General features: G+C 49.8%; 6 protein-coding genes across 6 annotated transcripts; 4 read left to right on the plus strand and 2 right to left on the minus strand.

The window, feature by feature from the left end:
• Window positions 1-70: 70 nt before the first annotated feature.
• On the plus strand, window positions 71-3,048 carry ETH_00026710 (ribonuclease hi large subunit, putative; the record flags this gene model as incomplete). The annotated part of the gene is made up of 9 exons (XM_013373763.1): window positions 71-131; window positions 332-436; window positions 679-751; window positions 1,027-1,080; window positions 1,184-1,271; window positions 1,602-1,679; window positions 1,913-2,207; window positions 2,321-2,444; window positions 2,877-3,048. 9 exons carry the CDS (start codon window positions 71-73, stop codon window positions 3,046-3,048), a joined length of 1,050 nt encoding a protein of 349 aa, XP_013229217.1.
• A 1,700-nt stretch (window positions 3,049-4,748) lies between these two features.
• Window positions 4,749-7,185, plus strand: ETH_00026715 (CAM kinase (incomplete catalytic triad), putative; the record flags this gene model as incomplete). Its single annotated transcript, XM_013373764.1, has 7 exons — window positions 4,749-4,922; window positions 5,063-5,173; window positions 5,385-5,554; window positions 5,720-5,882; window positions 6,207-6,379; window positions 6,538-6,648; window positions 6,852-7,185. The coding sequence occupies 7 exons, from the start codon at window positions 4,749-4,751 to the stop codon at window positions 7,183-7,185; spliced, it is 1,236 nt and encodes a 411-aa protein (XP_013229218.1).
• Window positions 7,186-8,937: 1,752 nt separating this feature from the next.
• ETH_00026720 (uncharacterized protein) lies at window positions 8,938-9,825 on the plus strand (the record flags this gene model as incomplete). The annotated part of the gene is made up of 1 exon (XM_013373765.1): window positions 8,938-9,825. The coding sequence occupies one exon, from the start codon at window positions 8,938-8,940 to the stop codon at window positions 9,823-9,825; it is 888 nt and encodes a 295-aa protein (XP_013229219.1).
• A 1,002-nt stretch (window positions 9,826-10,827) lies between these two features.
• On the minus strand, window positions 10,828-13,911 carry ETH_00026725 (solute carrier family 13, putative; the record flags this gene model as incomplete). Its single annotated transcript, XM_013373766.1, has 3 exons — window positions 10,828-11,034; window positions 11,451-11,891; window positions 12,118-13,911. 3 exons carry the CDS (start codon window positions 13,909-13,911, stop codon window positions 10,828-10,830), a joined length of 2,442 nt encoding a protein of 813 aa, XP_013229220.1.
• Window positions 13,912-15,592: 1,681 nt separating this feature from the next.
• Window positions 15,593-16,207, minus strand: ETH_00026730 (uncharacterized protein; the record flags this gene model as incomplete). Its single annotated transcript, XM_013373767.1, has 1 exon — window positions 15,593-16,207. One exon carries the CDS (start codon window positions 16,205-16,207, stop codon window positions 15,593-15,595), a length of 615 nt encoding a protein of 204 aa, XP_013229221.1.
• A 4,069-nt stretch (window positions 16,208-20,276) lies between these two features.
• On the plus strand, window positions 20,277-21,817 carry ETH_00026735 (uncharacterized protein; the record flags this gene model as incomplete). The annotated part of the gene is made up of 3 exons (XM_013373768.1): window positions 20,277-20,378; window positions 20,596-20,950; window positions 21,696-21,817. 3 exons carry the CDS (start codon window positions 20,277-20,279, stop codon window positions 21,815-21,817), a joined length of 579 nt encoding a protein of 192 aa, XP_013229222.1.
• Between the last annotated feature and the right edge of the window lie 38 nt (window positions 21,818-21,855).

Genomic DNA, 21,855 nt, shown 5'->3' on the forward strand with positions numbered 1-21,855 from the left:
GTTTGATGGATATTATTTAGACCACTTCGACTCTTTTGTTGCCTATCTGACGTGAGAACTGAGCCCAAATATGTTTGAGGGGAACTATGAGTCGAACTTTACTGCCTGTGGAGGCAAGGAGGTCTTCCTCGGTAGGAGCCGTCTACTCTTTAATTTCATCTCAAGCCTCATATGCCTGCTCATGGTGTTAAAATCCCCGCGCCTGTCATTCTTGTGGCAGCATGCCCCGTCGTCACACCAAAACTTGTCATTTATTTATGTACTTCTGCACCTGTTTATTTATCAACGTTCACTTTGGCTCACCGTCACTTCTTCTCCATCTATTCCTTAGGCATAGACGAGGCTGGAAGAGGGTGCGTTCTGGGGGCGATGGTGTACGCGTGCTTTTACTGTCCGCAAGACGAACTAGAAAATCTCAAAGCCATGAAGGTTGACGGTGAGACTAGCTCTGCTGGAGCAACTCTTACGTTGCTGTTGCTGTTTAAAAATGGTATGGGTGGTCATTCGGTCTCTGGGCACCTTAAGGTAGCTACGGCACACGCTAACTGCATGGTGTTGGCGAGATTGTTTGCGTGCAGCTGCTGCTTCTGGCTGCACATGTCCTTTCTGGGCACAGGCGTCGTTCCTATTTTGTGAAACATCAGCATTTAGCTCATATGCTTTTGGTTTTGCGTGTAGATTCAAAGAAGCTGACGGAGGAACAGCGGGAGGCGGCGTTTGAGGCTTTTATGAAGCAAAAGGATACCTTCGGGTACTCGTGGCTAAATTACTATCCCCCTCATTTGCGTTTTGTCCCAATAATGTAGCCGTACTTGCTGTTGCCTTTTTCCAAAACGAGAAACATTGGCGGATATGAGAACATGGCATCTGGCTCCGCATAGTCGCGCTGCTGACCTAGTCAGCAGAGCGACTATGCGGAGCCCAGACCTTGCAGCACACATCTAGAATCGGAAGTCGGAAGGCCCTTGTGCGCTGTTTGCCTAATGTATCTCCGCCTAGTCTAGTTTGCATTTCTGAAATGCGCAGGTGGAGAATTCACTCGATATCCCCTCAGGAGATCAGCGCGAAAATGCTACGCAAGTCGGCCACTCACACATACGCATTTTATAGCGGAAACGGGTACCAGCTGGAGTTCAGCTTAAAATGCTTTCAGTTTAGGGTCCAAGCTTTATTTTATCTTCAGGCGGAAGGTGAGCCTGAATGATATTTCACATGACGCTGCGGCGGACCTCATCGCGGCGGTGTGCAAGGAGGGCGTGCGAGTTACACAGGTAGAAAGACACCCGGCATCCTCTGCTATTGATCTGCAACCTATATAAGCGCAGAGCTAACTTTATCTAGGATGCAGAATTTTGTTAGTTATACGAAGACAGGAAAGCAAACGTATACACCTGGCCAAAAGCTGTAGAGAGGACCACACTATCAGAGATCTTTGGACGTGGAGCACCTCCAGCATCAAGATACGCTAGTACAATCGTATGCATGTTCAACTTTGAGAGAGAGGGAGCAGAAATTTGTTTTACAAGCGCATCTTGATGTTGAAGGGGCCCAAAACTATGGCTTCACGGTCTCATGCCAGGGCAGTATGTCTGAGGCTTCAGGTGTTCGTGGACACTGTGGGCAAGGCAGACCTATACGAAAAGAAGCTGCAGCGCATGTTTCCCTCAGTGAAGATTACAGTGAGTCCTGTCGCGCCTTTCTCTTTCGCATTCACTTCAGCATTATATCTTCGTCTCGTGTTGTAACAGAAAGTCACGGGCATCATCGAATCATCTTGCTCCAGGATAGCTGCACCTAGCGAAGCCTGTAGCGTCTGGGTTGTTTTGTAAGTTGGTCCAGATATCCAGCGCACATGGAAGCGGAGCACAGTAACAGGGTCAAAAGGCTGCTGCCTGCTTCGGCCTGTGGACAGGTGAGGGAGAAAGCGGACTCGCTTTTTCCTGTTGTCAGTGCTGCCTCAATTCTTGCGAAGGTCACCCGCGACAGAGCCCTTCGTTCGTGGCCTTCCCCAGTGAGGCCCAACAAACGCCTCAAGCAACTGCAGCTACAGCAGCTGCAAAACTTGCAGCAGGAGCAGCAACTACAACAAAACAAGCGGCCTAAGCGCGAGAATGCAGCTGCTGTTGCTTATAACTCACCGGATGAGGCATCTGAGGACGAGCCAGAAGTGACCAAAGAGACTGTCTATGGAACCGGCTACCCTGGGGGTGCACAGCTGTGCTTAACTGCGGCTCCAGTTTCTCTTTTTCATTTCTTTCTGGTACGAAGTGTAAAATATCTCATGGGCACTGAGTAGCTTCTGTTTCTGTTTGTTTCGCAGACCGGGTGACAATCACATTTCTCAAGGAGTACATGGACCCTGTCTTCGGCTTCCCTGAGTTAGTCCGATGGAGTTGGCAAACAGCGAAAGAACTGTTTGAGAAGGAGGGGATGCCAACAGTTTGGTGAGGATCACATAATCAAGAGCTAGACAGGGATGAGGCAGGCAAGGATAAAGTAAAGTAAACAGGTGTACGACAGACGAGTGCGAGAAATAAACGAATGAGGGGCCAAAGAACACAGAGCGTCGCCGACAGCACAAAACCGATGCATCCGCTACACAAGGGCCTGCCTGTCCCGAACTGAATGCCCAGGAAATCTCACATCTTTGTTTCAGCTCAGGGAATACGGTGCAGCAAGTGACGCTCATTACAGAAGCACTCAAGGAAATGATAAACCTGACAAGCAGCACTCTACGTTTTGCTGGAGATCTGCGTTACGGCGCATTAAACGCATGCAGTTGCACAAATAGTTTGTGATGCGTTCCGTCAAGTCGCTTGAAAGCTGTTGTATTATGGTCCAGTGACCCACGGCTTTACTCTTTTCTTGATTTTTAGGTATGGAGAAGTTGAGGAGGAAGAAGGGCAGGAGGGCGAAATTCCATCCACAAAGCAAAGCCGGATAACAAGCTTCTTCCAGCTGAAACCGAAGTCAGGGGCAGTGATTGATAGACCGAAGTTCTTTGTCCGAAATAGAATTGAGTTAATAACTGCTGCTTCTCGCCTCTAAACAAGTGGCTTCTGGGCATGCAGTGACTACCTGGAGAAACATCCAGGGAAAGATCAGGTAGAGTATCTCGCAGTTTGTCAGAACCTACAAGAGGCCAGAACGGAAACGCGTTAGGTCCTCCATTATGCTGGCAGTTGCTCCACCAGACGCATGTTCTCTCATGCCGCCTTCGTGCGTAGGTTTCAGATAACTGTTGCCCTGCCAATTAGGACGCGTAATCGAATTGACTAAAATCCATTTCTTCAGCGTCAAACCACGCCCTCTTTGCCCATGGGCAGTAAATCTGCTTCGTGGGTGAGCGGTGTGTTGTACAAGCACGTAATTAAAGGATGAGTTGAGTGAATAGAATCCCGCCCTTTTGGCTAGAGGGCGGGTTGGCTGCTAAGCCCTTCGGGCTACAGAACGACGTCCCAGATGGATGGAGAATCTGTAACAACGCTCTGCCGAGAATGGCCATGGAGGGGGGCGGTCCAACTTCTCACGCTGCTTGCGATTGACTACCACGCGGTGATGGAACTGTTATTGTCCTTGGACAAATGCAACACGTTCCTGTGATGTTAGCGCTTACACAGACGCTGCGAGACGTGAGGGCGTGTGCCGGTGAATGACGGCTACTGATCGAGCCACGAACTGTCGCTATTTCGTGTGTTATGCGCGATATTTCACTCTAAATAGACGCTGCAGCAGGAGAGGCATTGGGCTTTTAAAAATAAAACTGATTCGTTGACTGTTTAAGTCCCCTCATGCATGGGGTGACCCCGCTTGCCATGCAGCGTGAAGCACAAGTGACCTCTGTTCCGATGACGGCAGCTGAGCGGTACTCGGAATGCATGCAAGTCAAATATAAAAGTGGATGTTTGAAATTGTTTTAAGGTCCCGAAGTATAGGCACAAATTGGGCCATCATTTTGCCCCATGGCGCCACGGTGTAAAACGCGTCTAGTGCAATAATTACGTGTGTGTGGGCAGCGAGCCCTAGTCTCTCGTCTGGACTGCGCACCGCCAGAATTGGTTTCTTTCCCAAGATAACGGTATATTCAAGAAACAGGAATCTATATTCGTCGTTATTGAGGATCTTTTGCACGAGCTGAGGACTGTTTTTCGCTTTTTGCCGTCGATTGCTTGGGGGAATCAATCGGTGTGGGTGCATGTGGTCTTGTGGAAACCAAATCGGCAGTTGCCTTTGGAGAGGCTCCACTTTGGATCTCTACTCCTACAGTTGGTCGGTATATCTTCGCTGCCTGACAAATCTGTCGGACTTAGCTTGAGTGCTCCATGCAATGCGCAGTTACTTTGCCAATGAAGCAGTTTCTACTAGGTCACCGGCGACGGAAACTGTAGCATATACTGCAGCGTCTGAACGGAGCTCACGTCTGTTGTTCCTTAACGATGGGATTTAGACTGAGAGTACAACGTGGGCTTGAGTCGTGGAAAGGGAGTACGTGCCCAAACAGAAAGCTGTTTTTTCTTCTCGTTTATGGGCGCATCTGACCATACAGGAAAGAACCTAAGCCTCTGTCTTTGGCGCAGCACGAGTTATGAGGAGTGTTGATGCTGCATTTTTGCTGACAAATAGTTCCTTTTTGCTGTTTCTTTAACAGCATCATAAACTACCAATTACAAGAAGGCGGAATGTACGTTGTGGTCTTGCACGCCTTTGTGTCCTAACGATATTCGCTGCTGGAAAAGACCACAGAAAGCATGGGTCTCGTTACATCCAACGAAGACCCCTCAGTGAGGGCAACCCACCCGTCAGCAAAAAAGCGCGTCCGTCTTCGCTCACTATTGAGCTGTTTTTCCCCTGTTGACTCAAACATTGCGAAGTCAAAGAGGTTTGTCATAGGCAAGCCCATCGGCGTCGGGTCCTTCGGAAAAGTAGGCACATGTCCAGAAGCTGCTCTCGTTGCAACAGCTGCGGGGTCTGACGCTGTTGCTCATGCAGCTGCTATGGACGCGCCGAGCGCGTAGCACGTCGGAATGTACGCTCGTTTGGTGTGTTTCGCTCTTCTTCCCAGGTTAACGACTGCGTAGACACTTCCTCAGGTCGGCACTATGCGGTAAAGATATTACATCAACGCAGAGGCACTCGGAAAGAGGCTGTTAGCCGGTTGCGGTTCATGAGCGAGGTCAGTGGATAGCGGGGGATGATTTCGACGCCTCGGCAAGCAATTCGCTTTTGATTCTTACAGAGTGGAAGGGAACATAATGCAACTCTAAAACTATGTGGCTGTTTGCAGATAGGTGGGCAATAGTATTCGGGCTTTCTTTCTTCACGTGTATATGTGTGTATTGACCATCTTGAGCGATGTGTTGTGCTGTGGCCTGCAATCATTTCAGGTAGCGATTCTCTCCGCAGCGGACCACCGAAATATAGTCAAGTTGCATGACTATTATGAGGACAACCAAAACTTTTACTGTGTACTTGAGAAATGCGAGGGAAATGGACTGGGCAAGCATATTTTCGAAAGAAAGCTTTTGAATGAGGCTTCAGCCGCTTCTCTGTGCAGGTGTGCGGCAATGAATTGTTTACGATGGCATGCTGTTAATGACGGTGTGCTGGAAGTGATATTGTCGTTGATCAATACGCGCGTTTTCCTGCACTGCACACCATAGGCTTGCAGGCTGGTAACAGTAGTTGGTAATAGCAGCTGGTTGTCTTTGTGGACCTGCAGGCAAATGCTCGATGCGCTGGCTTACCTACATTCTCGGAACATCATGCACAGAGATATTAAGGCAGAAAACTTCATGTTTGAGACCAAAGACAAAAATTCGCGTCTCATTCTTCTCGACTTCGGCATATCGGCCATAGTTAATCCCTCTTTACCTTTACGAAAGGTACGGAATTGGAAATAACAACACTGCCTGATATAGCGCACAGCCAGCTAAGGGAGCTTTGAGTCTTTCATCACAAGCTGCGCTTCGAAGATATTAACATTCAGCTGATCCTTCTACAGAGCATGAATGTGGAGAGAGCATAAGGGGCTTGCATTTTTTCCACATTGTAGCCAAATGCCTCAAGTGTTGATTAAAAGCGCAATGTTTAACTTAGACGCTGATGTTTTATGAGTGCACGCTACCTGCACGCCACCTTTTGCAACATCCTGTAGGCCGCGAACCTCAGATACAGTGTTAGAGTATGGATTCCTGCACTTAATGCAGATATGTGGCTCCCCCCACTACTTGTCACCCGAAATTCTCCGGCGTTCCTATTCCTTCCCTGCGGACATGTGGTCTCTGGGAGTGCTTGTGTTCGTCATGCTGTACGGGCGGTACCCCTTTCAAGGGTCCTCTTCTCTCGATGTCTGCAAAAGCATTCTCCATGACGAAGTCAAGTGTGTCAGCTGGGCTGTACAACACGCGTGCATTGCGTTCTGCACCCCGCATGAAGCATAGCCATTGGCGCTCTCAGTCCAGTTGCCTAGCGCTTTAAGCAGAAGCTGAAGCTACAGGTTAGGGTATGTTTGGGTTCGTGCATGCGTCTTGTGTACAGCTACTTTGCTGGCCCGAACATGCCCTCGAGTTTGGGAATCGAGTTTGTATCGGCGTTATTGGAGGTCGACCAGGAGAAACGCCTCACAGCGCAAGAGGCACTCCAGCATAGGCACGCCACCACAACACTGCTGTTTTTGCTGCGATTGTAATTAGTGCTGCCATGATGATACCGCGAGGCTTTGTTGTGTTAAACAGGAAACAAATGAAGGCAACCTGACGATAATACAGCTCTGCGCTTTGAAGCCTGTATGCACACCAGCCGCCGCACCTAATCTAGAAACTTTATGTCCAGATGCGCTTGCATGTGTATAGATGGATAACACAAAGGGATGAGGAGGGATCTGAGGACTGTACCAAGACAACCATGTCGGGTCTTGTAAGGGCGTATTCCGACGACGGGGAAGAAGGGATAGAGTCTGTAAGGCATGCTTACCGACAGTGCTCCTTCCCTTGCCGCATCTATCGAGAGACACAAACGAAGGCAGACATAGATGCAAACAGCAAGCAAGCAAACAAGCTGGTGCTGCATGAGGGCCAGGTGCCAACTCGGACACTGTGCAATGCTTCTGCGTTGTGCTTCTCTGGTCATCCGTGCCTACCTACAGAGGCAGCAGGAAAGCTGCATCAAGCCCGATGCTCCCTATAGCAACCACAGCAAAGCGTCCTCGTGGCAGCGTATGTTTCGGGTCATCCGCCGGCGACATATAAATGATTAGAGCAGTCTGCCGTAGCTTCAATCCCGCTTAAGCATTGGACCTTGTCCAGCAGCCTAATCATTGGAGCTTATCCCGCAGCCCCCGAGGGATCTCTTCGTATATTAAGGGGTTCAGATCGATTTATGGATGCGAGATGATGGAATCTATTACTTCGGTTTTCTTGGGGCTGGAGATGCTAGGCGAGGCCGAGGCAGGAAGCTAAGCCATCAGTCCTGTGTCTTAAGCTTCGCAGTGAAGATGGCATTTATATCATTTTCCATACACTACAATTGACGTAAAACAATTTCTACTGCCCTTGTAATGTGGTGATCAAATTTTTGTGAGATGCTTCACCAGCACTCACGGACTCTAGAACCCAAGCGTGCACTGAAGCTTTTCACTGTGGGCATTCTCTGTGTTGAACGGACTTAGCCAGGCGCATAAACTTCTGTAGAAAAGGAACGTGGGACACTCAGGCTCGGTATTCTCTTGTTTCACACGAACAGCAGATCTCGGCCGTAACCACTTTGTATTCTTCTCTTCCTGGGCCTACGGAGGCGGAGGCATACGCTTGGCTTTTAGACATGTCGGGCTTTACCGCTGATATTTTTCTGAAGTGTGCACTGCTATTACGCTTTTTCAGCTGACTGTTTACAAAAGGCAGAGAGCAGTATATGCAAGTATATGTCCTGGGCGAAAACAGCTGGCTAGGTGAAAGTGGGGGTCGACAGGACTGAGGCCTTTATAGAATAGGCAATGTTGGGAAACATTTGTCGAAATGAAAGGCCAGTAAGGTGTCACTTCTTCTCTGGATGTACGAAGCTTTAGGATGGACATAGTACATGCCCTCCCAGCGGTTACCGAACACAGTTTCGCAGTGTGGTATGGTGAAGCTTTGCCTAGAACAGGAAAAGCAAGCGATTAAATCTGAGCCAATAGCAGAGTGTTGTGCTCACTGGCAATGAATTGCTCGGTGTGTATGAGACCGTTCGTCAGGAGAAGTATATGTGGAGGAGCATCAGGTAAAACATGACCGGGAGACTTGAAGCATTGATAAGGGCTCAGCATAAGCTTACTATCCGAACCATTAGCTAAAATGCACTGTGAAAAGAACAAGAAGTGTGTACAAAGAGCAAAATGGAGGAAAAGCAGGTGGCATGGCTCTGTACTAGCAGGCCTCGGACATTCTGACCACTAATGAGGCAGCGAGGAGGAGAAATAACAACATGTTCAAATTCACTAGGACTAAATACACTAAAAAGGCAATCTCAGTGGGAATGCATAGATAGTAACCACTTACGGGGGTCATTCTGGGTGTGACTCGCTCTCGCTCAACACTACAACTGCTGTGCAGAATCGACAAGAACTGGCTCCACCAGCTGCCGCTTCTGAACTAAGCCTGACTGTGCTAACTCAGCTTATTGTCTTTCCAGGTTTGCTTGATTAAGTTTGATTGTGAAGTATTTAGTGGTAGTCACATTCTTTAGGGCGGCTGTTGCAACAGTGGTCAGGGCACCTAGCGAGCCCTCTGCTCCAGTGGCGTCCAGAGCGACGCGACGCCGGCTGCGGAAATCTCCTCCCTTTATATTCAATTCGATTTGTTAAACCTGTTGAAGGGATCTGTATACATAATTCAGTGTTTGAGCGGCGGCTTCGGTTCAGCCGCTTCAGCCGCGGGTACATTTATTTGACGAACAGACAAGATGCGAAAGGTCGCCTATCTGCTTTTTGCCAGTCTGGCGGTTTCTCACGCCTTCATTCGCCCTTGGGCCTCTGCTTTAGATGCTTCCGAGGTGGGTGAGGCTTCAAGGGTGGAGGAAGATGAGGTATTCGATGCAGAGGATTACAATGTTGATGATGATGGATCGGGAGCACTATCAGCGGGTGACCTCGCCAAGGACCAGCAGAAGCGAAAAAGGGACAATTATGACGATGATGATGAATCAAGAGACGATGAGCACGTGCTAATTGACTTAGATGAACCAGATGCAACCGGAACACCAGCGGAAAAGGACGCCGAGCCCACAGTAGCAGGAGCTGCAGAGGACGACCTAGATCTTCTCGAGGACGAGGAAGACCTTCAGGAAAGGGAAGAGGGGGTGAAGGCTGGTGACCAGCCGCAGTCAAGCGACAGAAATCAAACAAACGATGCAGATGGCAAGCAACCAAGCTCTAGGAGCAAAAGCCCTATGCTGTACGACGGGCAGGCGGTGGTAACAACTGATGAGGAAGGAGTTGAGCTGGATACGTCGCTTTTGAATCCGCAGGACGAAGACTCAACGCCTACGATAAGTGAGTTTGTAGATAAGGTGCCAACTTTCAAAAAAGAAAAGGAGGAAAAGGAGAAGAGGAAGCTCCAGGAAAAGAAACAAAGAGAAGCCAACAACAATATAGATGTGTACGAAAGAGAAATTCGAGAGTTCAGAGAAACAAAGGCAAAAAACGAAAACAGATTTAGTGAAGGCATAGAAAATGCAGAAGAGGGCCTTCAGCCCCCCCCAGACCCTGGAATGTGGCGACGGTTCCAACACTGGTACGGACAGAAGCTGGACAGACTGGTTGATAGATTTGGCTCTGATATAAATGATTGATACAGAAGAAGGGGTCAACAGCAAGAAGGAGCGAGAGCCGAAGCCGTCTCTGACGCCCTTGGCACTGCTGTATCTCAGCTGGGAATGCAGCGTTTTGCAGCGTTTGCAGGGCTGACTCCACGGTGCCACTGCATTCAACTGACATCTTGTAGGGCTGCTTTTGCCTCTTCAGGGGCGAGCGAGCCAATTTGTTTGCAAAGACAATGCACAACGTTTAAGACATGCAGTTTCTGTTGCATGGTGCATAGGCGCGAACCAGCTAATGCCATCCGGCGTTGTGCCCGATGATCAAGCTTAACACACAGTGCGCTTTTTTTGGTCTAAAAGACTGCGAACTTTTGAATTTTTGGAACTATCACACTTGTCCAAACATGGGTAGTGGGTGATGTCAAGTGGTGCTGGCTGCCGGGCTGCCATATGGCCACTCGTTAGTGCACTTTAGTATGCTTTGGGCACTTGGGCTTCACTCCCCGGGTTTCACGCCATACTCAATTCTACCGCTTTGAATTGTACTGACAGGGCCTAGAAGAAACCTTTGTGGGTAGAGGTGAGGCGCCTACGGTAGCTCGGAGAGGAACTCCGCCGGTCTCTTTTTTACACTCGCTGCGCCTCTGTTGAGGTGCTGACGATGCAGCAAATGGAATTTGCAGGCAGTGGGCCACTGAAGTGGTCAAATAGCATGGTGCTTCTAGAGAGATGCAAACACACTAAAAATTTCATTTACATGTTACCGTATAGAGCAGGTCCACATCTGCTTCCGAGCAAATAAGAAGGAAGGATGCAGAAAAACCGCGCATGCTCCGGGTTTATTTTCCCCCTCACAGGCAACTTAACTTTAGACGGCGGCGAATCCCGCCCTTGGTCTCAAATAAAGCACTTTTCCCTTCCCACAGGTTGGCCCGAGCTCTCTAGCTCTGACAGTCAATTACTACCTACACCCTCACCCCATAGCTCTAACGAAGTCCTTCAGTCTGTGGGCGCATGGAGTGTTTGTACAGATCCTCACTGCGGGCTACTGGGGTAAGGACTGTTGAGCCGAAACACAGCAGCCACCCACGTTAGGCTGGCCACATAAGCTGCCCCGAGGCAAAGAACCAGTGGCAACAGGCCGCTGAGGAAGAACTGCCAAACTCCGATTCGCGTGAACCGAACTATGACTGCGTTGGAGGCCGTGCTGACGGGCAACAGAAAGCCCAGAGTGGTCGCGAACTGCAAACCAAAGAAAAACGAAGACAGGCAGACACGATTATGCAAAAACAGACTCGCTACAAGCTGCCTTACTCATGCAATCGCATGCTTCACCCAAGCTCATACAGCCTCGGAGTGACAACGTGTACCTAAGACTGCAGAGGAAGCACAGCAATAGAATCTGTTAAGCCTTACAGAAACGAAACCTGTTGTTTTGTGAGCGTAGCATGCAGGTGAATCACTGAGCACATCTCCTTGTGGGGTCCCATATTAGCATTAGAATCTCGACTATGTGTGCTCGTGGGCTACTTGAACATATGCGTTTTTTTTGAAAATTTGTATTCCCAGTACAAAGTAAACACGCATGTACTAAGCTGTGTGCACACCTAAGTTAGTTCGTGTATTTTCACGTCATTGCTAATCAACTTATTTCTTACGTTTGCAGCAAGCAATAGCAGCAAAGGGTTCCCCTGCAGCCCTTTGGCAGCAGTTGAAAGCAAAGGCATGATGATGCTGGCAGTGGCCGTGTTGCTGGTGACCTGGGTGACGAGCGCTGCCATAGCCATAATGCAAGCAACTTGGGTTTCTTTGGTCTGCTGTTTCAGAAACTCCATGTAGTCTATTAAAACCATGTCGAGCCCACAAACATGGGACACAGACGCCACCACGAAGCCGCTTCCCAGCAAGAACAGCAGTCCCCAATCCATCTCCTTCTCAACCACTGAAAACGTGAGGATCCCTTCGAACTCAGGCTGCTTTCGAGTTGCTGCTACAGTGCGCGGTGCAGCAGCAGCCGCAGCAGCAGGGGCCTCGTTAGCATCATTCTCAGGAAAGCGAACTCTTCGCTGTCTTTTTGCCCAGCGCACAGGGGCAGAAATCTGCACAAGATTTGCAGACAAGAACAGCAAACGAAACATGAAAAGTTTGAGATCGCGTCGGCTTCGAACCCAAGATGCATCACAAGTATACTACTGGGTGTCCACAGCTTATATAGGTAAAAGGGAGTCCAGGCCCTCCATTTCGGCCCTTCAAACTGTTCAAAGGGTCTAGTTTTCTTTTGCAGTTCGCAGTGTGCATGCGCTGAAGCTTCAACAATGGGCTCACAGCTCTTGCAATAGAGGGTTTGGGACGCCTGGGATAGAGGGGCGCAAACCAGAGGCCTAGAGGCACCACCACAGCTGCGAAAGAATCATCTATGAAGCCTTCCCAAGGAGTGCCCCAGCCTGGCACTGCCGGCACAATTGTCTTTCGAGACAGCCACAAACATACCAGCAGCAACCAGGCCACAACCACGTACACGCGCCCCCAGTAAAGTTCCCCGTGATCTGCAGCGCATGCATTGCCTGTGGGGGCCCTGGGGCCTCTGGGGGCCCCCTGGCTCCCAGGCCCCCCCGGGGCAGCTGCAGCAGCGCTGAGCTCCCGGCTCGCGCGGCGCGGGCGCACCCACTTGCAGCAGCAGCAGCAGCAAAGGGCTGCTTTCAGGGGCATGCAGCAGCAAAAGGCGAGCCGCGCCAAAGCCGCCTTTGTTGCCCTAGGGCCCGTCCATAGGGCACACAGAGACGCCCAAACCATGAAAAGCTGCACTAGAGCCAGGGGCAAAGAAACCACCAGCCAAGTTGTGTAAGTCACTGGGTTTACTTGGGGGCCCTCAGCCCCAGCAGCAGCAGGAAGAGTGGCATACATTGCATCGAGAACTGCCAGAAATATGGCGTTGCTCGTGGAGCCTGTCACCGTAGCTGAGCCCCCCAGTGTGGCTGCGTAGGCGCAGCCAATGAACAGCAAGTTGCGGATTCGCCGCAGCTTCGGGGGCTCGTGCAGGATCTCCTCTTCGAGCTGCTGGTCCAGTGGTCCACTGGCTTCCTGCTGCTGCGGCGGTGGAGAAGCTGCTGCAGCAGGGGAGGAGCCCGTGACGGCTGTCGACGGCGCGACGGAAATAACGCAGAGACAATTGTCCAGAGGGCTCACTTTGCTTCTGGACCCAGACGCGCAGCGGGACAAGTCCGACTCCACGCTCTCCTGCTGCTGCTGCTGCTGCCGCCGCTGCTGCTGCTGCTGCTGCTGCGGCGGCGGCGGCGGTGGCCCCCCCCTGTCTGCGGGCGAAGACTCGCCCCCGTAAGTGTGGGGGTGAATCCCCCTTATGAGCAAGTCAATGATGGGACAGAAGATGAGCATGGTGCCAGTGTTGCTGAGACAAGTGGAAATGGAAAAGCAAGTCAACATGAGACACAAGGCCAAGTCCTCAGGGTGCTGCGGGGATATGCGGGCGAGCCAGCGGGCAGCAGCGAGGTCCAGCTTGACCCGCCGCAGCGCTGCAGCCATCATGCTGGAGCCGAAGATCAAAAAGCTGACGGAGTTCATGTAAAAGGAAGCCACGAGGCCCACCGAGGCCACCCGCAGCCCCGGGAACAACACAAAAGGCAGCAAAGCCACTGCGTAGGGGTCCAGGCAGTTGGAGAGCCAGCAAAGGACCATCACGGCCACGGCGTACAGACACCGCGCCCGGCTGTCTGCGCAGCTCCACCCCGCAAACAGCAGCAAAGGGAAGCTGAAGCAAAACACCGTCAGCAGCAACTGCCGGTGAAAAGCTGCCACCGACAGCAGCTCCTGCAGCACTTTAAGAGCTGCCCAGGGCCCCCCCCTCCGCTTCACCGGCAGCAGATCCTGCCTGTCTTGCGCCAGCTCGCCAGCCCCGCTGGGGGCCTCGGGGGCCCCCGGGGGGCCCCCCAGGGGGCTCGCGGGGACCCATTCTGGGGCTTCTGCTGGATCTGTTTCTCCTCTGGAAGAACCTTCGAGGGGCACGTCCTCCAGAGGGAGCTCAGCGGAACTCGAGCTGTATCGGGACCAGTGCAACAGGTTCGCCGTGTTCTGCAGCTGCTGCTGCTGTTTCTGCTGGCTCATGTTCCTGCTCGAAGATGAAATAAGGCTGCAGCTTGGCTAAAGACTAATTTAGAACCCTTCAAGAACAGCTGAAGCCCCAGAGAAGCCTTCAGCCACCGCGCTGGCGGTCGCGTGCTGCAGGCGGGTGTGCAGAACGCTAGGCCTCTTCCGAAGGTCTTGGTGAGCCAAGCTAAAATTTTCGCCAAAAACAATGAAAAATGTATAAATTTGTTTGATAAAATTGATAGAGAGACAAAATAATCCGGGTGCGGCTTTAACGGATTCAGACCAGTCACTCAACCAGCTGTGAGGGGGCCGCCACGCCGCCGCTGCAGCTGCACGCATATGCAGGCTTCCAACGGGGCTGAAATTATTCAATATTTGGCCTTCTTTGATTCCAGCTTCATATTGAAGACAATTAATGCTAAAAATATGAAAGAAAATCCGCCAATTAACCGCAAGGCGCGCGCTGCAGTGTGATGGAGGCACCAGCAGCAAGTGACCACTGGTCCGCCGCGCTGCACATGCTGCGGCTGTACCAAAGCGATACCTCGATGATCAGCAAGAGGCACATAACAAAAGCCCCGATTTAATCATTTCAAATTAATATCTTCTTCAATTGGAGGCTTTATACTGGGGTGGCTGCCTCTGCTGCAGTGCGCCGCCGCGCCGCCCGGCGGCTGCAAAGATCAGTTAGCGCCCAGCGCGAGACCAGCTACAGGCAGAGGGCTACTGGGAAATCCTTTATCTTGTTTTCGTTTATTTCAAATATAATTGCAATTAATAATTCTTTTGAAGAGCCCCAGCAGCCTCTCGGTGACCACCTTGGTTCCGGTGCTCGCCAGGTGGCTGGAAGCCAGGAAGGCACAGCGACCGAGGCTGCTGCGTTAATGGAAACGAAAGGCAATTTAAATGTTTCATTAGAAAAGATCATCGTCTAATGGTACTAAAGCTTTATATTGTCCTTTTCAACTTAGGATTAGTGCAAGGCACTGCACACAATCGGGGGCTTTTCGCGAGTCCACAAGAATATGAAGACAGAAGATATTGTCTACGCAGCACTCGTGCATCACATAAGAGTATTTATGTGATATTTGTGAACATGGAGTTTATATTTGTTTATTCAATTATTGTGTTTATTAGCTGCTTAGCTGGGAAGGCAGGTGGCTGCGAACTACCGGCTGCTTAGCTTTCCAAAAGCAGCAACAGAAACTGCTGCAAAATCTTTTTTTCAGTTTCTGCATTTGCTGCATGCAGCTCGGCAGGGGCAGAGCCATCTGGTGTACATACAGCCCACGGGTTGTGTCTCTGTTCTGCAGCCAAACGGCTGAGAAGATCTCAGTTTAGGTTTCTTTGCATTTCTATTCTCCAACGTAAAACGATAAAATTGATTCCGTAAGTTCAACACTTCAAGAAAGTCTATTTCGAAATTTATAGTCCCAAGCAGCAGCCAGCAACAAAATGCAAACCCAAACTGCAGCAAGTGCATGCAAAGCCCCATTTCAGCTTTCCAAGTAGCTCTAGGGGTCCCCGGTGACCCCGGCGCCCCCACGCTGGGTCTGAGGAAGCTTTGGGGGGCCCCAAAGAGGGCCATGGCCCCCTGGAGAGGGCACTAGAGGCCCCCATGGGGCCCCTAGCAGCAACAAATAGCGTTGGGGGCCCTTTGAGAAGCCACGGGAAGCCCAGGGGCCCCCTGAGAGCACTACTTGCTGCTGCTGCTGCTGCAGTTGGCTTCTTCCATTTGCTGCAGAGAGGCGCTCGTTGGTGGGTTGTTTGCTTGTTCCTTTTTGCTTTGTAGAAATGCTGCTGCTTCTGCTCGCCGCAGCAGCTGCTGCAGCTCTGCTGTTGCTGCTGCCTGAGCAGCAGCAAGTTTGGTAGACCACCTGGTTATGGAACGCCGCAGCTCCTTTAGCTGCTGCTGCAGCTGGGCATCGGTAAGGGCAGGCAAAGCAGCAGGGGAAGCAGCAGAGCCCCCCACTCCTGCTGCTGCTGCTCCTGCTGTTGCTGCTTTTCGTGCTGCAGTAGGTGACCCAGCTGCTGTTGCTGCTGCTGCTGCTGTCTTTGCGCCCCTTTGTGCCGCCGCCTCAAGCTTTCCCGTTGCGTGCGACGCTTCATCAGCGTGTGTGCAAAGAGCGACCGCCCGCTGCTGCTGCTCCTCCTCCTGTTGTTGCTGCTGCTGCTGCTGCTGTTTGCGTTTCTTCAAAAGAGGCAAGCACGTGGTTGCATGCAGCGCGAAGCAAGGCGCCACTCGCTCGCGCCAAAAAGCCCCAAAGCCCACGCGGCGGCTGCTGGGGCCATCTGACGGCGACTTCACCATATCTACAGCCTTTGCCTAAACCATAAACCCTAAACCCTAAACCCTAAACCCTAAGCCCTAGCTTCGGGGGGCTGAGATGGAGAAGGCGCTTGCAGGGCTTTGGCCCTGTTAATTGCTCTTTTGAACTCGGGTATATGGCGATCATGTGTTTAGTTAGGTGTAAGCGAAGGGCATGCACCAGCAGTTGCTGAGCTTGCTGCTGCAGCAGCAGAGGCTTTTGCTGTAGCTGCTACAGCCACAACCACAGCTGCTGCGCTGCTGCTGCAGCAGATGGCAGCCGCTGCTGGGGGCTGAAAAGGCTCTGCTACTGCTTAGCTTGCCTACTTTGCTTCAGGGCCTTACTAGAAGCTTCTGACAAGGGAGACTTCAGGCGTTGAAGGCCCCCCCAACTGGTTACGGGGAAAGAGCTTGGGAAAGATGAGATAAGTGTGAAAAAAACAATTAAGTGATGAAATGAAAGCAAGAATATGCAGGCGAGCCGTACAGACACTCCAGCAGGAGCTGCCGGTGGGGCCTCGTTGGCTGCACGGCGGGCGGCATGTATGCATCAGAGCCCCGCTTTTCCCTCTCTTTCTACATCTATCAATTGCACGAAAACAAATAAATAAATATTAATTGTTTAGTCAAATGATTTAAGTATTCCCACGGCCTGTTTGTGCAGAAGTCGGGGGCTGCTGGCCAACAGCCAATCCAGGTGACCTCCTCGAGCTGGCGATGCCTTGCTGCTTCTGCCTTGCAGGCCACTTGGCCTGAAATAACGAATAAAAATAATTTAATTTAATTAATTTTAAATAACTAAAAATATATTTATATATTTTTGCGTTTTTATTGCAATACCTCGCGGCTGCCGGCGTGGTGCAGCAACCTCAGCAGTGGGCCAGTGTCTGGCTGAGCAGCAGCAACCGGTAGAATAGCTGCGATATGAGCAGCACCAGAAATAAAAAAATTGAATGCAAAACAAACAAAAAATGTAAAAAACAAAACATTCAAAGCTGAGACCGAGAAAAAGAAGACAAATACACCAATATTTATAATCTCTGCTGCGTTTTGCGGAAGCGGGACGCGCTCGATCTAGCTGGAGCTAGCTACAGCAGCTGCAGCTAGCTGCTGCAGTTCGCCGCAGCAGCTTTATCTAGCTGCTGCAGTCCGCAGCAGCAGCTAGCTTCTGCAGTTCGTTGCGACAGCCTTAGCTAGCTGCTGCAGAACGACTTGACACCCCCGAGGGTGTGGAGCCTCAGGGGAGCTCCAGTAGTACTAGGAGGCCCCCAGATGCCCCAGGGGGGCCCCAAATGCCTTATGTATAGGGGCTCCAAGACTCTACAGGGGGCCCCCAGGCTCCCCAAGGGGTCCCCAGACTCTCCAGGGGGCCCCCAGACTCTCCAAGGGGGCCCCAGACGCCCCAGGGGGGCCCCAAACTGTCTAGGGGGGCCCCATATGCCACAAAAGAGCCCCAAACTCCCCATGGTGCCCCAGAAACCCTAAGGGCCCCAAATAGTACCTTAGAGGCCCATACTGTGAGGGTCTAACCTTGGGCATCTTGGCTGGGGAAGGGGCCCCTTGGCAGCAGCAGCAGACCGCCGAAAATATATAAACAAAAGAATAAGTATAAAAGGACGAATAAGTATATAAATATGTAAATATATATGGCTAAATATAAATATGACTACAAGTGCAAATATGCTGCAGCAAAGCAGCGAAAAGGCCTCGGGCAATGCGGCAACAAGTGCGAACAATAAAAAGAATGAAGAATAAACAAATGCAAAAATTAATTAAAGGAAATAAAGATTTTAAATGTTCAACAACATAATGCCAGAGTGCTTGCAGCAACAGTTACACTCGGGCCTCTTGTGCATGCAAACCTGATAGCACGAGAAGTCAAAGCTTGTTCCCATAAAACGTTTTATTTCTTTTCTTAATAAATCAATCTCAATAAATACAGTTTAATAAATCCATTTAAATACACTTGTCTACAGTTCATGTTTTCATCTAAAAGCATTCTTATGTAGAGTCGCGCAGGCATTTAGTAGTTTTTGTTTCGTTCTCTAGGTGTAAGCATATCGATTTACTTCACATAAATAGAATCTGAAAACATCGATATATATATATTAATTACGAGTACCCATATATATATAGATACATATATATATATATATAAATTATATATATATACTGTTTCTACATTTCATATAGGTATATACGTATTATATATATGCAATACATTTGCGTCTATTTGTGTACATTTGTACAGTTCTATATACGGTATGTAATACGTTTACATATCTGTAAATTTATATATACATATATATAAATATAAATGCCTTATAATATATGTACATATATATATATATATTATATATATATATAAGTCCATGTATATATGTATATTTATGTACTATGCAGGTGTACATACACTCAAAAGTTATGCTGCGCATCTGCATGCAAGTCAAGAATAATCATTTATATTAAACTTCAGCCCTTTCGAGCATGTAGATGAAGGCTCTAAAGGCTTTAAAGGCTCTAAGGAATATAAAGGAGATAATAGAGATTAAAAAGAGGCAAAAATGTTTATTTTTCTTTTTGTAAAAAGGGAAAATCTCTGAAGAATGCAAAGGCCTGAAGATCCCACAGTTGCATACTTGCACTGAACTAATTATGTCTTTATTGTTTGTATAATTCTTTGCTGCTTTTGCATAGACGGAGCGCATAATGCCTTTTTAATATTCTGATGAATGCTCATTCTAATGCCTTTATAGTGTTTTAATGGATGCTTATTAGAATGCCTTTCGAATATTCCAATGAGTGCTCATTCTAATGCCTTTGTGACATTTTAATGAATGCCCATTATAATGCCTTTACAGTCCAAGAAGAATACTTCAAAAAGTGCCTTTATGGCACTAGCAAGATTATTAACGTAGACAAAGATACTTTTACAATGCCTTTTTAATTATTGGATCAATGCCAATAAAATGACTTCAGAGTTCGAAATTATTGTCCAGCCTTACACAATTACACACATATAACGAGCGCATGTATTGTTGTACAGAATGAGGTGTATGTACGCTCGACGTGAATGTAGTATGTAGTATACAATATTTGTGCAGTGCGTGTATATACTCTATTTCCATGTGCATTGTGCATTTATCTACTTATGTCTGCACATATAGTGCAGATATATATGTATATATAAGCCTAATCTGCTTGTTCTTCGATTTCCGAGTAGAACTGCATTAGTAGTTTTTCATGCTCGTTAATACTTCGCGTGGTGTATGTACACCGCGTGACACACCCGTTGCTAACTAAGCAATCCACAAGACGAATTAAATCTTTTATTTGAGTAAAGGAAAGGGGATTTGTCCATTTGTATAAATAGACAATTAAATAAATAATAGTAGACGTATGTAAGATAAATATATAATAGTGGACCCATTTGTCTACTGGGGGGCGTGCGGAGGCAACGAGTTGACTGCGTGAAAATATGACCTGTTAGCATTTAATTATTAAATTGGTCAAATTAAAAACAGACAATACAGTAAAAGCAAAAGAATTTATCTTTAAATTGCCCCATTGGGACTTTTTTGAAGACTTTGCAATATGCATGCGCTCGAGGGTTGGGGCTGTGTTGCTGTCTGTACACCCCGTGGGGGCGCCGGGGTGTTTGTTTCCAGTTCTTTTCTCTCCAATTCTTTTAATTTGAAAAATAAAATCTGAATTTAAGTTGCAAGCCGTGGAGATAAGCTCAAGCCCTACTTCTTAACTCTCCGGCCTGAGGTGTACAGACACCCCAGCGCTTCTCGGCTTCTCTCGAGCCTGCGCCCCCATCGGGCGGCCTGTGTGTGTTTGGCTTAAAAGGGCAGTTTTGCATTAATTATTTTATTTAATTATTCGTTTTTATTTGCTGTTTTTGTTTGTTTCCCTTTTGGATAGCCCAGGGCTTGCTGCTGCTTCTAACCTTCCCTGCAGCAGCTGCTGCCGCTGCCGGTGTCTTTCCTAACTTGAGGTGTACGTACACCCCAGCTGCTGCCGCGCCGCCAGGGTCTCTACACCTCGCGCTGCGGACAAGCCGGGAGAAATGGACGTAGCAGACGCATCAACGGCATCAACGGCTGCTGCAGCAACGGCTGCAACGGCAGCAGCAGCAGCAGCTGCTGCGGCTGCAGGTCCAGCGACCGAAGTAAACGCCACACACTGTCCCTGTGTCTTCGTGTCTTGCCGCTGTCTCCTCCGGGCAGCTGCTGCTGCTGCTGCCCCTCATTCTGTCCCTTCAGCTTCTTTCGTGTTTGCTGCCGATTGGCTTCTGATTTCGTCTGCTTGCTGCTCCATTAGCCCCCCAAACCCTAAACCCCAAACCCTAAACCCTTGCTGCGGCTCCTGCTGTGTTGGCTGCACAGACTCTGCAGTCTTTGGTGCATACAGATGAGAACACGCGGCCCGACAACGCAGGCAGCAGCGCAGCAGCAGCAGCAGCAGCAGCAGTTGCTGCTGCAGCTGATAAGAAGGCAGCAGGCTGTGCTGCTGCTGCTTCTCCATCTTTGCCGCTAGAGAAGCAGCCAGCGGCAGCAACGCCAGCAGCAGAGGCGCCTGAGGCAGCAGCAGCAGCAGAAAAAACAGCAGCAGCAGCAGCAAAAGCAGCAGGAACAGCAGCAAAAGCAGCGGCAGCAGCAGATGATGATGATGATGATGAAGGACCACTTCCAGAAGAAGACCTGCGGCCTTCTGCTGACTATTCCCTCGTGGCCAACGGGTGTACGTACACCTCAGCTCCTCACCTTCCGAGTCTTGCTCAACTTCTACTTTATTTTTATTTTTATTTGTATTTTTGTTTTTATTTTTATTTATTTTTATTTTTATTTTTATTTTCTTATCTACTGGCGACGCGGTGGCGGCATGTCTCAGTGCGCTGAGGTGTACGTACACCTCGGCGTGTTGGGGTGTACGTACACCTGAGCAGCCCTAAAGTGCGCCATTAAAAGAGCGGCTTTTGCTTTTTCTTTTTTCTTCAAGTGCGAACTTCCCCGTGGGAGGCTGGGGTGTCTGTACACCTGCGTGTCTGTGGGGTGTCTGTGCAGCTGGGCGTAGTTTGTGGGGTGTCTGTCCAGCTGGGGGTTTGTGGGTTGCGTTGGCTGGCCTGTGGGGTGGAGGGTGTCTGAACACCTGCGGCTGCTGCAGTATGGGGTGTCTGTAAACCTGCAGCTGCTGCAGGGTGGGGTGTCTGTACACCTGGTGCTGCATGAGTCTGGGGTGTCTGTACACCTGGTGCTGGATGAGTCTGGGGTGTCCGTACACTTGTTGCTGCTGCAGTTTGGGGTGTCTGTACACGTATTGCTGCAGCAGCGTGGGGTGTCTGCACACCTATTGCTGCTGCAGCGTGGAGTGTCTGTACACTGGGTTGCTGCAGTGTGGGGTCTGCACACCTGTTGCTGCTGCAGTGCGGTGTCTGCACACCTGTTGCTGCTGCAGTGTGGGGTGTCTGCACACTGCGTTGCTGCAGTGGTGGACATGGCCTACGTGGCGCTGGAGGCCTCGCGGCCCATATCGGAGTTGCCGCCCCCCGCAGTGGGCGAATGGGTCGAAAGCAAAGCAGCTCACCACGACGCCCAAATCTTCAGGTGACCCTCCAACCCGGGTGTACGTACACCTCAGAGGCTCCG

Source organism: Eimeria tenella, genomic scaffold (genome assembly GCF_000499545.2).
Source record: "Eimeria tenella Houghton genomic scaffold, Eth_scaff17, whole genome shotgun sequence".
NCBI lineage: Eukaryota > Apicomplexa > Conoidasida > Eucoccidiorida > Eimeriidae > Eimeria > Eimeria tenella.